We start from the raw sequence: 15,265 nt of genomic DNA, 5'->3' as shown, positions 1-15,265 counted from the left end.
ATTGCTAACAGTAACAACTGAAGACAAATGTTTAAACAAAAAACTTCCACACTCCTCAGAATTTAATACAGATTTGTCAAGCAAAGATTAAACAACAGCAATTCACATGATTTAGGCTCACAACATGGATTAGATTGTAGTTTTGCAGTTTTTCAAAAGGGAAGTTATAAGAACTCTAATCTGTTAAAACATGTAAACACATTCCTAGGAAAAAAAAGACTGAAGGGTGTGTAACAAAAAACAATTCTTTATTGAAATACCATAGCACCAAGTTTACATTGCTAAGAAAAACATACTTGAGATTCTCTATAAGAATTCCATGCAAACTGCAGAGTTGCACACAAATGTGCTGACGTGTGCAAAACACTTACATTTTTATTTGGAGAAATTTCTCATACAGTTGAGATCCCCATGTGATGACAGTTTTGGTAGCATCTGTCCTCTCCCATAGAAAAGATCATTTACCCACTGCAGTTGAGAAATGTTTTTCTAACAGATACAACATTTTTTACAAGACAGAAAAGTACCTTGCTGTATTTTTTTAAACTTTGTATAGAAATATTTTGTATAGGAATTGAAAAGCAGAACAGATTTAATCACCCCAGGGGCAACAGGCATCCAGTTACTACAGCCTGCCACATTAGTGAAGTAACTCAGTTGAGGACCTTGGGCATTCAGCCCCGACCTGCCAGAGCCCCCTCGTGGTCAGTAAATACACGCACATCAGAGCTTTCCTTGCCTCTCTGCAGCTGCACATTCTCAAATCAAACCAAGCCAACAAAAGCACTCCTATCATGGTAGCTATGCCATGAACATGCTCTAGGACTTTACTAGGGAACAAAAATTCCTTACAGGCAAAAGATGCCCTAGGTTTTTTCCCATGCTTATGAGAGACCAGAAGCCACTTCCAGCATTTTAAGTACATAACAATTTGTAAAGATTACCATACATAGTTAAGCCTGATGCTCAGGGCCCAGGTCCCTGTTCTTCAACACTGGTCAAAAGTGAACACAAAGAACAGGAGATACATGTATTAGAATCCCAGTCTCTAGCTTTCTATTGCTCAATTCCAAAAGCAAACTTAACAGGAACTGACATATAATCTTCATAAAGAGATGATGATCCACGTGGGCCCCTTCCAACTTGGGATGTTCTATGACTCTATCACTCTATATCTAGCTTCAAGGTCTGCATTTAAGCTTGAACATTTTTCATTGTTAAATGCCAGGCTCAAACACTTTTGCTTTGATTACCAGCATGACTTCTCCCTGCTAAAGGCATTCTTACCTTGATCCAAATCAACTCAGATCACATAGATCATCCATTAAAACTGACTTATGTAACTTCATATATATTCTTTGCCTCTGTCAATCACGAAATGGACTGATAAATTTTAAAGCTAATGCAAACACCCTCTTGGGAGTATCCTATGAATGCATAAGTATGATTCAATTATTCATCTAGTTCAGAAACAAATTTGCTTATAGGTCTATAGGTCTCTTGGTTAGATCCAGGACAAGTTAGATACACTTCAGATTCTAAAGTGTCCATTTCCCATGGAGCTTGAGTTTCTACAAGAAAAAAAAACATAGTATTTCAACAGTTCTGCTGCTTGTTAATAATCAGGAACTGTTCACAGCTGCTTCTTCAGCATTCACAATTTAAGCATGCCACACAGATTTTAACTGTGCAGGCCAGAACTGTAAGTGCATTTTAAACATTCTTAATGCTCTCAGAATTTAGGGTATGTTAATGCTGCCAGATGCTGCCCTGATTGTATGCCTCAAATTATTTACCTGGCATGCAGAACAGGAGCTCAAACCATCCCAGTTAAAAAGCTTCAAAAGATAAAACCACGTAAGCAGAGCTCAACTATTTACACACATAAGGGGCTTCATTTCCAGCCCCTGCCACAAGTCAGGAAGACAAGTATCTACCTTGAACACGAAGAAAAAGCTCTCTAATAATATTTTTAGATGTGTGCTTGCATACTACATAAGCACATCAAACCACTGACTCATAACTACTGTTTTTGCTCAGCTGCAGAATGCCTGGAAGTCATCTTATTTGTGGCTGACCATTTAAGCCCTGCAGTTTGAATATCAACTCCTATTGCTCTTCTCAAAATGAGGTGATAATAGGTCTTCTAACAGGAAGATCAACAAAACATCAGGAGTCTCAAGGAAGTCCCATTAATATTTCTTCTGAACAGGTGATTTAAATCATTATCTGGAAAATATAAGAAGTTTCACTTAGACCAACAGCAAACTGAACCAGATAACAAATAATTATTTCTGTTAGTACAGAGTACACAGACTAATTGTTCAAGTCTTATCAACAGCGAGAACTGTTTATTCCCTTACATGGTGCTGCATACTTTGCAATGTAAAAACATTTGACAGTACTAAATGTTTTCTTTAAAACACATTCTGTTAAGCTTAGTATTATCTCACATCATTACAACAAATAACTATGAGTTCAGGTACTTCTGTTTAACCAAGCACACAGACATTGCAGAAGCTTTTCAAAATTTATAGCAGTTTTTAAGTGTTCAGCAGAAGTTGCTCTATTTGCTAAACAATATCAGACTGCAAAATTGCTCTTCCTGTTGATAGATCGATAATGACATGGGATGAGCCATTATCTCCGTGACAACAGAATGTGAGCTGTTAGAGGAACATTGCACATGTTGCTGCCACTACTCTTACAGGCATGCCTCGGCTTCCTCCCATCAGTGCTCTCTCTGCAAGCCTGGTCTGCCCAGAGTACCAGCAACCAAGGGCATCTCTTCGACTACAGAGGATTAAGCTGCAACTTATAACTGGCTATGTTATTCCCAGGGGAACATGTCCTCACAAAGTTTTATGACACTTGAGTTTGATGTCCTTACACTACATTCCATTTATTAACCATCTGCTTGTAGAAACAGCTAAAATAGTATACAGGAATCCAGACAGTATCAAGTTCCTTCAACTTATTATTTTTAATTGAAAGCTTTTAGTTAGCTTTAAGTATAGAAGAAGCTTTTTCTTTTCAATCAGTTTTTATTTAATTCCCTCTGGAATCTCCAGAAACAGAGTGGGTGGAGTGTTTCAGCTAGATTAAAAGTGTGAAAGTATATCACTAAGCATCTTACATTTAAGACTTAAGGCTCTGATTCTGTGTAGCATAACCATATGATAAAAATTTTTGTGGAATTTACTAGTTTTATCCAACTCACACTGAGATAGTAACCTATACATAGTAAACAACCCTTTTGTGTTTTATGCGTTATGATTAACAGGCAAGTATTGACCTCTCTGTCTAGATCAGAAGAAAATAAGGTGGCTTCTTATGTGCTGCTGAAAAACATACTGCCATATATATAATATAGTTAGAGTATACAATGCTCATTTGCGGTACAATATGTGAACTTTGCCTTCAGATTCCTGTTAAGTATTTTTTCATAGCTACACACACATTTAAAAGCTGCAGCAGTGTTCCATACAATGGAGGCACAGAAGTTACTTGGGAAACTCTTTTTCTTAATGCCTAAGAGTGGCCGTTAATATACCAAAAGCACAGATGCCAGATCCATAATGTAAATTAACGGGAAATTAAAGATACATTTAGGTCTGTTATTTGTGAGCCGTACTACTTTCATTTTTCAGTAGCGAGGAAAGTTTCGCTATACCTTTTCCCACTTACCGCCCGGCCGCCGCCGCTGAACTCTTCTGCGCTCTGCTCCAAGCCCTCGGAAAGGCCTCAGGGCCTGCCCAGAGGCTCCTCGCAGACTGAGCTGCTGCCGGGCGCAGTCCCGCAGGCCTCCCACAGGCCTCCCGCAGCGCCCGAGCCGGCCCCGAGCACCCGCGGCTCAAGCAGCGCCATGCCCACCCCCCGCTCACATCCCGTCCACCGCCCGCACCGGAAGCAGAAGAAGCCCCCCCTTCCGCCCTACCCCTCTTAAAGCACCGCGCCGAGGGGAGCCTGGCCAATGGCGGCAGGGAGTAGGCGGGGTTAACCCTCTGGGCGTGGATTGACGGGTGATTCTACCAATGGAGCTGCAGCAGCGCTGTCCGCTCCACAAATAGCCAAACAGCGCTGGTGGGCGGGACAAAGCTAGCTGGAGCTTCACGCTACTGGCTGTCAGCGTTGATTGACAGCTATTAGGCCTATGAAAAGGCGTAGATCCCGTGCGACCTCTCCCTATCTCTACCAATCAGCAGGTAACGGTGACTCTAGGCCGGCGCAGCGGGGCAGGGGCGGGCAGTTGGCGCGGGCGGTGGGGGCAGAGGCAGGATGAGCGTCTCGCTGCGCGCCGGCCTGCGCCTGGCCGGGGGCGGCTGGGCTTCGCGGGGCTGGGCCGGGCGGCGGCGGCTGAGCCAGGCGGCGGCCGAGGGCGGCGGGGCCGAGGGAGGCGGCTCAGGGTCGGGCACGGGGTCGCGGGAGGCGGTGGAGCGGCTGGTGCGTGCGCACCCGGTGGTGGTGTTCATGAAGGGCAGCCCCGAGCAGCCCCTCTGCGGCTTCAGCAACGCCGTGGTGCAGATCCTGCGGCTGCACGGCGTCGAGGACTACCGCGCCCACGACGTGCTGCAGGACCCCGACCTCCGCCAAGGCCAGCGGGGCAGGCCGCGGGGGGGGGGGGGGGCTTTCAAGCTTTATTACGTGTTTAAACTTATTTGTCTGAAGGTTTACTAAAGCTATTTAAAAAGGAGAAAAATTAATCTTAAGTTCTACCGAAACAAACTCAAACCTTGGAAGTTAAGCCATGTGTGTTTCTCTTGCTTCCATGAGCCCTCAGGCAGTGCTTTTGTCAGTGTGAATTTATTGGGATTTGTGTGCACAACCAGCTCTGTTTATTAGCAGGGCTGCAGCTGGGCCTGGCTTGTTGTGTGGTGAGGTGAGTGCCAGAGCCAGCAGCAGGGATGGACCTTGATGTGAGCAGTTAGGGAAGGACACGTTGATCCCAGGGCTGGTGGGCTGTTACCTTGCTTCACTTACATTACCTGCTGCACCCTAACCGGCCAGCCTATGCTTGTTTCTGTGGCTGGTGGCCTCTGACAGGAGAGGGCTGGGCTGCTGGAAGCTGTAGTTTGGTGGGTTGCCAAATGTGATCCAACAGCAACTGTCTGAAGGCTGTCTTCATCTCTCCTGGCCTCAGGTGCTGAAAAGTCAGATACCCTGCATGTCACACTTTCCCGAGCAAGGAGAATATGGCATGTGAGCTATGCACTTAGCTGAGGATAACGTAAATGTTTGTGTATATTCCTGTTCACAGCACTGGTACTAAGAGTTGGCTGCTAGCAGAGATGGTGCTTCAGGCGTATTTGAAGTGCTGGTTGGTTTTCCTGGACCTAGTGGAATGTGGTATTTTGAGGTTGATATAATTCAGCTGAACTATAACCGACCTTGCTGAAGCTTGCTCTTTGCTATAATAGGGCAAGCTGTAAAAACAGCTCCATACCCTTACTTTTCACCTAAAAGCACTGTCAGTTCTGTAAAACTAGTTACTAGTGCTGCTGTTAAGTGATTTATTTACCTAAATGCAAGCTGAGGATATGTTTCTCTGACACAAATCCTTCATTACCAAAGCTGCTTTAATGTTCTCTCTTGGGCGGCGATTCCACAGCAATTCAGGGTTCTCCGAGTTGTTTCTGCCATAAGTGATCCTACTCTCAGCTGATACACGTGGTTGGGCTGGTTCAGATCTCTAAGGTGGTAGAGAAGTTTGGGATTATGTACTGGGAAAGTGGTGGTTTAAACCAGTTAGAACTGCTGTAGTTCACTCTCAGATTATATGTTACCTAAGTACTAGATTCTGCCATGAGGATGGTCTTGATCTTTCCTCTCACCCTTGGGCTAACTCTTCCCCAGCCATGCTTGCACCAGTGCTAATGATGTCCATGAAAATGTATTGCTTTTCTGGAGAGAGTGTGGTAGGAGTGAGACTGGTTGCTTGAATCATCTCCCTGATGTGGTTCCTTGCTCATTAGTGCTACTGCTGGCAAGAGAGGCTGAGATACAGCCACTGGAGTTGGGGAAATAGAGGGGGAGTGCTCTTGGTACCCCTTTCAGTAGTAGTTTGCACAGGTTGTGGCTTCACAGTCACCTTATGATGTGCTAGTTCAGCTGTCAAGCTTTTAACTGGAGTAATGTTTTACAGAAGTGTTTGAAAAGAGAAGCCTGCAGCTTCTGAAGTAGAGAGGGAAGCCGTAACCTCCAGGGAATGGGAAGGAAGCTCCTTGCAGTGTCTGTGCTGCTGAAGGGTTCATCGCCAAAGTGCATCCTCAGTGCAGCAGGCATAGACCAGGTTGACTTGCGTTAATGCTACTGAAGTAGTTTTGGTAAATGTCATGTTGAACTAAGGGTTTATTTAACAGATCCAGTTTGTAATCTGGTCGAGCTCCAGCACGCAGACAGTTAAAGCAGCTTGTCTCATATGTGAAGGGCAGCACACAGGGCAGTCCAGTTAGACTGTGTTCATGTTTTTATCTGTAGTCGAGTAGAGCCTTGAAAGTGCTATCAGTGCCTGGTCCTTGAAGAAAATATTTCTGTAAAAGAATAATGTTACCCTGGAGTGTTTATTAGCAGTAGACTTATTATGTAGTGCCCTTGGTTCTCAATTCATGTTTAGCATTACAATATCTTAACAGAAACAAACCTTGTTTCATATCTACAATGGCTCTTTTGAGAAGGGTTATCCCTGAGTGTGACTTTGTCTTGGGACTCAGTTCTTTATTGCAGCTGTTATGGGTTAAAAGGTTTTTAGGGTAAAAAGATTTGGGGGATAGTTTGAGCACTTTGGAGTGCTCAAAGGCCAAGGAATGTTTGAGAGAAGTACTACTTTTCTTGAACATTGAAACACAAGTTCACACCAAAACTTCCAACTTCTGCAAACTGTATCTGAACAAACAAGAAAGGTATTTGTGAAGTGCTAAGGAAGAAGTTATAGGTGGTGATGCCAGAGATCGGGTTAGATGGTTATAGATTAGCTGATTCCTTTTGCCATTGATATGCCAAACTTGCTATTTGGGGCTTTTTAAGCATTAGATGTCCATGCACAAAATATTAAGTCAAAATAAAATCTTTTAGCTGATTTTGCACTTTATAGTTAGGGACACTTTGTCATAGCAAATATTTTTCTAGATTACTGTTATTTTTTTAGAATGCTTATGTTACTTACCATCTTTTTAATCTTTTATGAAATGGTGCCTTTGTGTAAAAGGTTGTTTTAAAAGTGGCAAACTAGGTATCCTGATTCTTCTGTATATTTTTTCCTGATGTCTTTCAGTACAATTTGGGATTTGATTTATATCATCTGATCAGTTAATATGTTTGGATGACTGTCTTTTATGAAGTATGGTTTTTAACTTCAGTTCTGTACTTCATAACTGTGACTGTAGCTAGCTCGGTTTGATATAGTGAGTGCTGAGAGACTTCAACCTTTGTGCCCCTCCCTTGGGCTGTAAGGTCTGGCACTGCAAGATAAAGCAATTTAAAATTTCTTAGGCTTCCAGAGGAGTGAATGCATCTTATTACTGCAATTTAAATTATAGCTGTATGAATTCAGTAAAACATGAAATGTTTTAAAGTTCCTTAGAGAAATGTAAAAGGTAAAGGGATATAAACATTTCTCAGTGGTTTTCAAGATTTCCCACCTCTTTGATTGAATGAAAACAGTACTGCTTGTTTCCTGGGTGGGAAGGGAGACACTATGTTTTTCCAGCATGTTTGAAGTCGCTGTAGGAGCTGACTTCATATCTTTCAACCCATGTCTAGAGTTGGAATGGGAACAAAAGCTAAATTTAACATAGTTTTTCTTTTAGCATTACTGTTACTTATATGAGTTACTGCCACAGTGGGGAAGAAATGAAAATATTAATAGTTCTGTCAGCTTGAAGCAATTGTATTCCATTTAAAATTCCATTGTATTTAGAGGGAGAGGGGAAACATTTAACACCTTTGTTTTTCTTTATGCAGGAATAAAAAACTACTCAAACTGGCCCACCATCCCACAAGTGTACCTCAATGGTGAATTCGTTGGTGGCTGTGATATACTCCTCCAGATGCATCAGAATGGAGATCTTGTAGAAGAGCTGAAGAAGTTAGGAATCCGCTCAGCACTTCTGGATGCAGAAAAAGACCAAGACAAAAAGTAAAACAAGCAAAAAAAGATGCTGTGATAGGAATAAGGAAAATCTTCAATAAGAACTTGTTACCAGTAAAGCCTTATGTACTTCAGCTCAAAGAAGGCATCTTCTTTGGCATTTTTTCACTAAGGCATCTTTTCACTAAGATTTATCAGTGGCTGTCTCTTAGCTCATGGTAAATGTAGTGATCTCAGTATTTTGGTTTATGGATATTGTTGTGAAAGTGAGTATAACCACTGCACTGTAAAGCATACATTTGTGGAAATCGTGTTTAAAAACAAGTACACTTCTGAAAACATTCTCTTGATTGAGGGCAGGAGTAAACCAAAAGAATTAATAATTTTATTTTTATGAATTCTGAGTTTGTTTCTTTGTTCTTTGTTACATGAATCTATGCAAACAGTGTTTGCATTTCCTTGTTCCTTTAAAAGAGAAGTGCGAAGTAGTAGTGCATCTTCTTTTGTATAACTCCTGATAAGACTTCCTGAGAGCTTGTAAAATTTATCTCATATGATATAGGAGAAAACAGTCTTCAAATAATATAGAAGAAAAGATGATATGAGAGTGCATGAAATATACTTTTATTCTAAAGGGTAAAAATAAACACACTAGTATGAATACATGTATAATGGTCATTATTACTTTGTAACTTTATTAGCTTTTAAAGGGTTGCTAAGAATTGTGCCTAAAAATTTTATAAAAAACATTTTCTACCTCTTGTGAAATGGCTTTCCCCCCTGGTTATTTGTGTATTGGAGTTCTTCTGTGTCACAGCAAAAATGTGGGAATTTTTTTTAAGACTTCAGTATTCTAGCTTACATCATTACAGCAGAATACTTTAGTAACTACTGCAGTATTTGGTAGTTACTAAGTTATCTTTTTAGATTTGTTGTAATTCCAAGTGTTCCCTCTGGAGTATTGTTCTTCAGGGAATATGGTCTTCAAACATAGGATAAACAGGCAAAATGTTTTATGGAGATCAGATAAAAAAGTGCAGCAGAAACGCTACTTGAATAGATAAGTATTTGTTGGAAGCTCTCTGAAGTCTTCATATAACTGTATAACCCTGTAGTAAAAAAAGTAAAAAAAAAAAAAAAGTAAAAAATTGTCATAAGTAAAAAGAAATTGTCTTAATCAGTGTAGCTTCATCTGTACAGCAATACTGCTAAGGTTAAACAAAGCTTTAAAATAATAAAATGCAAAATAAAATTTACTTTAAAATAGTAAAATGCAATTTACTTTTCTTAATACAGAGCAGTAAATGGTTTGCATGTGAATTAGGCAAGTGATTGGAAAAACTATTATCTAGATTGTCTCCAATAATTCTTTTTTATTTTAAGTGACTAGTGAAGCTGGTACTGCTTTTGATGTGAAACCTAAAATGCAAGTAAGGAAAAACTATCAGTGGAGGTGGTTTAGACTGGAACTGTTAGATGAGATTTAATGCAAGTTCCAGTTTTCTCTTGTTCACTTGAGCAAGCAGTCTAGTAGGCAAACTATACTTGTCCAGCCTTCACAGAAATTTTGAAATGTGCTGGTTGCAGTAAATGCTCTGTATAGTGCAGTCACTGTCTCCTGGATTAAATGCAGCGTGTATGTTCTCTGTGTATTCTCTTGTTTATGAAAAAGCTGCTCAGCTCCAGTACCAGTAGAACTGACTTGAGAATGAACTCTGATTATGAATAACCTATGCTCAGAGGCAGTCATTTGTGATTGTTAGTTATGTGTATGAGTGCAACAGTTTTTTTGTTCATACACAGTATCACATTCATGAAATGCAAATCTCAAATTCAGCTTTATGTCTCTTGGAAATCTGGTTAAATGAGCTTTCTTACAGCTAATCTTTCATGTTTTTTTTGGCCATTCTGAATGTAAAATAAGGTTTGGAAAAATAAATGAATTTCAAAAGCTTCTGTTTTTTCATGTCAAAAGACCAAATGAAATGGACATACACTGTAGACAAATAATAAGGTAACTTGAAGAAAAACCACTTATTTTCTACTTCAATGTTTAATTATTAGTCTGGCTACTAAATCTATTTAAAAAAAAAGGACCCCCCCCAGTCTGGTGTTTTGTGGAGCTTTGTTCTTTATTATTCTGTGAAAGTTCAATATTTCCAGTATTCTCTGCTACTAGTTTAAGATAAAGGTAATTCTAGCTTTGTCAGGTCTTCTTTCTCCTCTGAAGAGCATTTCCCCTCCTATCCCCCACAGGCTCCTGCTGTTACTGAAATTATGAATAGTTTTTCTTCTCCCTTTTTTGTTCTTAATTACTCAGTTTAAAATTTGTATAATGTGCTGTTTATATCAATCCTTTGCTTAATTAGCATGTCTTGTAATTAGCAAGTAGAAGGAAGAGCAATGCCAAAATGTGTGTGTAACAAAGCCATAGGAGTAGGTACATAAAATATGGCTTCTGCCTGCATTCCTCTATGTGCCAGGCTCTGTGTGCATGAGCACTTTTGACATGTTGCATCTTATCTATGTAAATATTCATGTTAATCCCATTGCAATAAAAAAATCAACATCAGTAAAGCTTCAGATGCTCACAAAGACACTTATTTTGGGAGTTGATTGAGAATTTCCCCTAACAAGCTAGTTCTCAGGTAGATCGTTTTAGAAAATTGGCGCTAGTTTGTTCTCTGCTTAATCAGATGATGATTTCAATCAGTGGGTGCCCTAAGCTTGTAGTGGGGGGGGGTCTTGTGCATGAGGAGTTCACAGCTGGGAGGATGTGATGGTGACTTCCCTACAGGAGGAGTGATTCCTCACAGGAGGCAGCAACTGGCAGGGCACCACTGGGCATTGCTGCTTGTGCTTCCCTGATTGTGGAAGAGGTGATAGTGCTCAGGAGCATGTCTTGGGAAGGCTGGCTGGGAAGTTACTGAGAAGACAGCTGAGAGCAGGCAGGGTGCTGACCTTGCCATCTGTCTCTGGTGAAGAAAAGCAAGTCTGTGTTTTCCTGAGGTTGCCAATGTATGACTGCATCTCAGCACAGCAGGCATCAAGGTGTGAACGAGCATAGCCACCTGAATGGTGTCTCCTGATCAAGGTAGGTCATACTGAGCTGCCAGCTCTAGCAACACCCTGTGAGCCCCATTACTTCTCTCTCCTGTGTCATACCAGGTGGGTGTCCTGGCTGAGTGCTCCTCAAGTGAGATGCTTGTGGACCCAGTTTGGCTGTGTTGAGCTACTGAGGGCTTGTGATGAGATGGATGCATGTAAACCATTATTATCATTCTATTAGTATGGGACTGTAGTATGAATGATTGATGTGCTGGAGTTCTCTACTATGATTGTAATTACTTGTATGGTCCTCTGAGGATGCCTGTGATACTGCTGTTGGGGTAAAAGGCTGAGCTAAGTGAACCAAGCTGTTCACCAGATCATTAATTAAGGTAATCCTTTGCATCTTGTAACACTTCTCACCTGCTGCATATACAGCAAGGTGGTTTGATTAAAGCAAATGAGAACAGTTATATAAAACAAGCAGTCTGATTTCAGAAAGGTTAGGCCTCCACCAAAGAGGAGTGGGTTTCTTTGCTCTTGTTGAACTGGTAGGGGCAGATGGAAGCAAGTTACAGATGTTATTTTATTACCTTGCTAATTTTTATTTGGAAGAACTCAAATCAGTTAAGCCAAGAGTTGTTTCCCAGAGAAAACAAGCTGCTACTGGCTCCCAACACCCTAATGGGTTACGTGGTAAGCAAATTTTCTGGCATCAGTGTCCTTTTCCTTGCTTTAACAGTGTGGTCAATGTTTTGTGTTTCATGTCTGTCATGAAAAGAGAAGTGTAAAATGTCCTGAGGTGTTCAAAGTGCCTTTATTTGGGTCTGTTAATACAGAGCCTTATTTTCTCAGTGTATTCTTCAGAAAGGTGGGCTAGAAATAACTTTTTTTTTTTTTTTTTTTTTTTTTTTTTTTTTAACTCCCCAGGAGACTGTTAATGATAACAAAGTGCATAGAAAAAGTGTGGGAATGTGAAATCAGAGAATCATAGTAAGGGAAACCTCTCCCGAACTGGCACTATTAATCCAGTCAAGGCCTTTTCAGTGCCGGCATCTAAGAATGGTAATATTAAAATGTAAACCTGGCAGGCTGAACAGTAAATCCTTGTCTAATCTGGTTTGTGTCCTTACCCCCAACCTCCCTCCCCACCCCCCAGGAGAAAAACAGATCTCCTTACAACAGGTTTTTCAACATTCATAATACAAGACTATGTAAGCAAAAAATGCTCACCTATTACAAGACAGGCAGCACTTGTTAATGTCTCTGTAAGCAAAGGTGGAAAGACAATGAGTTAAAGAGGGTTTGAAGTTTTGGAATTTTTTATAGTGCTGTCTGGTGAGTCAAGCTTGCTTTTTTTGTGCGTTACATCTTTTTGCTGGGAGGCTGCTTATTCCATTGAACAGCGCTGTCTTAGTGCACCGAGATCTCTTACGTGGCGTGTTCCTGGCTACAGAAGCTGCTAATTGATTTAACTGCTTGGGGCCTATCCCCATATATCATTTATGGAAAACAGATTTTAGTTAGAAAAAAAGGATTGAGGTAGTGAAGGGTTCAGTTTCTATTTTCAATAATTTGCCTTGAAAGGTATATACAAAAATTCACATTGTAGTTTCAGGCTTTATTTGATTTAAGCTAAAATAAAAACAAGATTTGCATTGTTGGCACAGAACCTGTGCTGTTTTGCCTGTGTGTGTAATTTCCAGGTAGTCTTTACTGCTTTTTTAAAAATGTTTCTTCTTGGAAAACATCTGAGTTCTTGTACTAGAAGTATCAAAAACAGAACTATGAATTTATTCCCTAATTGATTTATGATTGGGGGAAGATCTTTGGATTTATAAACTCTGCCTTACTGTCTAGCTTCTCACAAGTGTCTAGTTTCCCTGGAGGTAAGGGAGTTGGCTAGGAGCAAAGGCAGTTTTGGTTAGAAAGACCATTCTGTTGTATAAAACTTGTAGGGTGTGACTGAGAAGAAAGGTGTGGTGTTGTATATAAAGAGCAAAATTCATGTCTTCCTGGTTTTGAAGATTTGAAGTTTTTTTCTCATTAATCAGACACCAAAAATGCTTGCAGGATTGCTACTGACTTGTGCTCCCCTATAAAGAGGAAAGAAAACCTCGTAAAGGCAAATTTTCCCCCTCAAATATTGGAATGGTTTAAGGCCTTTCAAATCAGAGTATAGTAAATAAACACACTAGACTTCTTTAAAGACAGAGGGAGTCACTTGAAACTTGTTTCTCTAACATTTGAAATATGTGCCATAACTTCTAAAGTATTTTGTGTAACTGAAATACATGCAGGTGATGATGATTTATGGGGCCTAAGAAGAATCCAAGGGCAGAGTTCAATACTCATATTGAAATAGCTTTGTAAATTAAATAAGTTAACCGTAACAAGTCGTGGAAGGGTCATTTTTTTGCATAGTTGCAATTGTTCTACACAAAAAAAACACAACACATGAGACTTCTCCTGCACATACACTGAGACACTGGTATGTATGTTTTTGTAGTTAGACTTCTTTCTAATGTGAAGCTTGCACATAGGGGACTGATTGACTATTTTATAAAGGATTTTATTTGACATTTTATTCATCTTTAAAATTTTACTTGACATTTCATGGTAAATTGAGTCAGAAAGGCTTTGGAGGAGGATTGAATTAGGAAGAATCATTGAATTACACTTTTTACTTGTTATATAATCCCATTCTTCAAAGCCCAAAGGATTCTTACATGCAATTTAGCCTCAGAGCAGTGAAGTAGGGCACTCAAATGTTCATTTAACAGGCCATTATAAGCTGCAGTACAGAGAAGTGATTTGCTAGTCATACTATGATAGCTACAAAGCTGAGAATAAAGTTTTGGAGTCTTTTGTCCTAAATCTATGATCTAGCGAGTGAAAATGCATGTTATTAAAGGGTATATTAATAAGCGTTTTAGAGCTTTCATGTCAAATCCACACTACAATATGTATTTTTGAAATACTACTTGTTAGCCAAGTTCTCCTGGTTGAACGGTAATACTATGAAACCCAATGTTTCAGGTCTTACCCACTATTTCATTTGTCTGAAATCTAAATAGCTTTTCAAGTAATTCTATTTTATTTATTTATTTATTTTCCTTAAAGCAAATGTAAGTAACATTTGACAAATGGCATGTCTTGATTACTGCAAAGAGAACGTGGTCCCCACAGACTGGGTACATGTTTAGACCTTCAAAGCTTAGAGGAGACCACTTTTAGGGCTAGTTTTCAGGAACACCTGATGCTGGTGGTTTAAGGAGAGGCAGGGTTTGGGATGTGCTCTCCTGCAGCGCTCTGTGCGTTGAAGAACCCGGCTCTGGGCTGGGCTCCCATCAGCTGAGCACCGAGGCCACCCAGGAGATGGTGCTCTTGAACCAGCAAACGGCGCAGCCCTGACCCAGAAGCATCCTTCAACGCAGCCCTCCCTGTTTTCTTTTTGTGTTGCACGTTATTCTTTGGGATTCCCGTTTTCTTTGGGGAGAAGAATGTGCTGGTGTTGAGCCCGGAGTGTACTCCCCTCCAATCCATAATGCGATTCCCAGGCAGGTGATCCTATGCCCGCATCTGAAATGACGCTGGTGCTCGAAGGAGGCGTTTTTTCCCTGGACTGCGTGGCTGGCAAGATGCTAGAGCTGAGCAGGGAGCAGCTTCGTGGCTGATTGCCCTAACCAGAGCCTGGGACGTGCTGCACCCAAGCCAAACATCTGCTGGGTGCCGGCTCCATCGCTACCAAGGGTGGTGAGCAGCAAGACTGGGTGCAGGGGCTCCCCACGGCCTCCCTGCCATCCCACGGGACAGCCTGTTCCTGCAGACACGTGTCTTGTAAAGGTAAGGGTGGCTCTGTTTTGGCAAGGACCCAGGTAGGGGGATGTGGTGCCATTTGGCTGCTGACTGCCTCTGACGCGTGATGTGCACGGGGACACGAGGGGCTGAGCTGCTGCCAATGCCACGCGGGTGTGCTCAGCTGTGGAGCTCACCCTCCCACCCAGGCTGGTGAGGTGGGAAGAGGGGATTTGGATGGTCTGTTGAGCCCAGAGTGGCAAGAGGTCAGGTGGTTGCGGTGGAGTTTTCTGTTGATTTGCCGTCCTCTAATTGCGTCCAGAAGCTTTGGAT

General features: G+C 41.2%; 1 protein-coding gene, 1 long non-coding RNA gene and 1 other non-coding gene across 4 annotated transcripts in view; 2 read left to right on the top strand and 1 right to left on the bottom strand.

Moving 5' to 3' along the window:
* Nucleotides 1-2,529: 2,529 nt before the first annotated feature.
* LOC116490421 lies at nucleotides 2,530-2,802 on the bottom strand. Its single transcript, XR_004253378.1, has one exon.
* A 1,465-nt stretch (nucleotides 2,803-4,267) lies between these two features.
* GLRX5 (glutaredoxin 5) lies at nucleotides 4,268-10,179 on the top strand. The gene is made up of 2 exons (XM_032188739.1): nucleotides 4,268-4,594; nucleotides 7,960-10,179. Exons 1-2 carry the CDS (start codon nucleotides 4,279-4,281, stop codon nucleotides 8,136-8,138), a joined length of 495 nt encoding a protein of 164 aa, XP_032044630.1. The 5' UTR covers nucleotides 4,268-4,278; the 3' UTR covers nucleotides 8,139-10,179.
* A 4,355-nt stretch (nucleotides 10,180-14,534) lies between these two features.
* Nucleotides 14,535-15,265, top strand: part of LOC116490202 — a 155,865-nt gene continuing 155,134 nt past the window's right edge. Inside the window, exon 1 of one of the 2 annotated variants that reach the window (XR_004253343.1) lies at nucleotides 14,535-14,980. This is a non-coding gene — a long non-coding RNA (uncharacterized LOC116490202). The remainder of the gene's footprint in view (nucleotides 14,981-15,265) is intronic. The other variant, XR_004253345.1, reaches the window with a different exon arrangement.

The sequence above is a fragment of the Aythya fuligula genome, chromosome 5 (assembly GCF_009819795.1).
Source record: "Aythya fuligula isolate bAytFul2 chromosome 5, bAytFul2.pri, whole genome shotgun sequence".
NCBI lineage: Eukaryota > Metazoa > Chordata > Aves > Anseriformes > Anatidae > Aythya > Aythya fuligula.
Note: the sequence above shows the minus strand (reverse complement) of the source record. Positions and strands in the feature narration are given on the sequence as shown.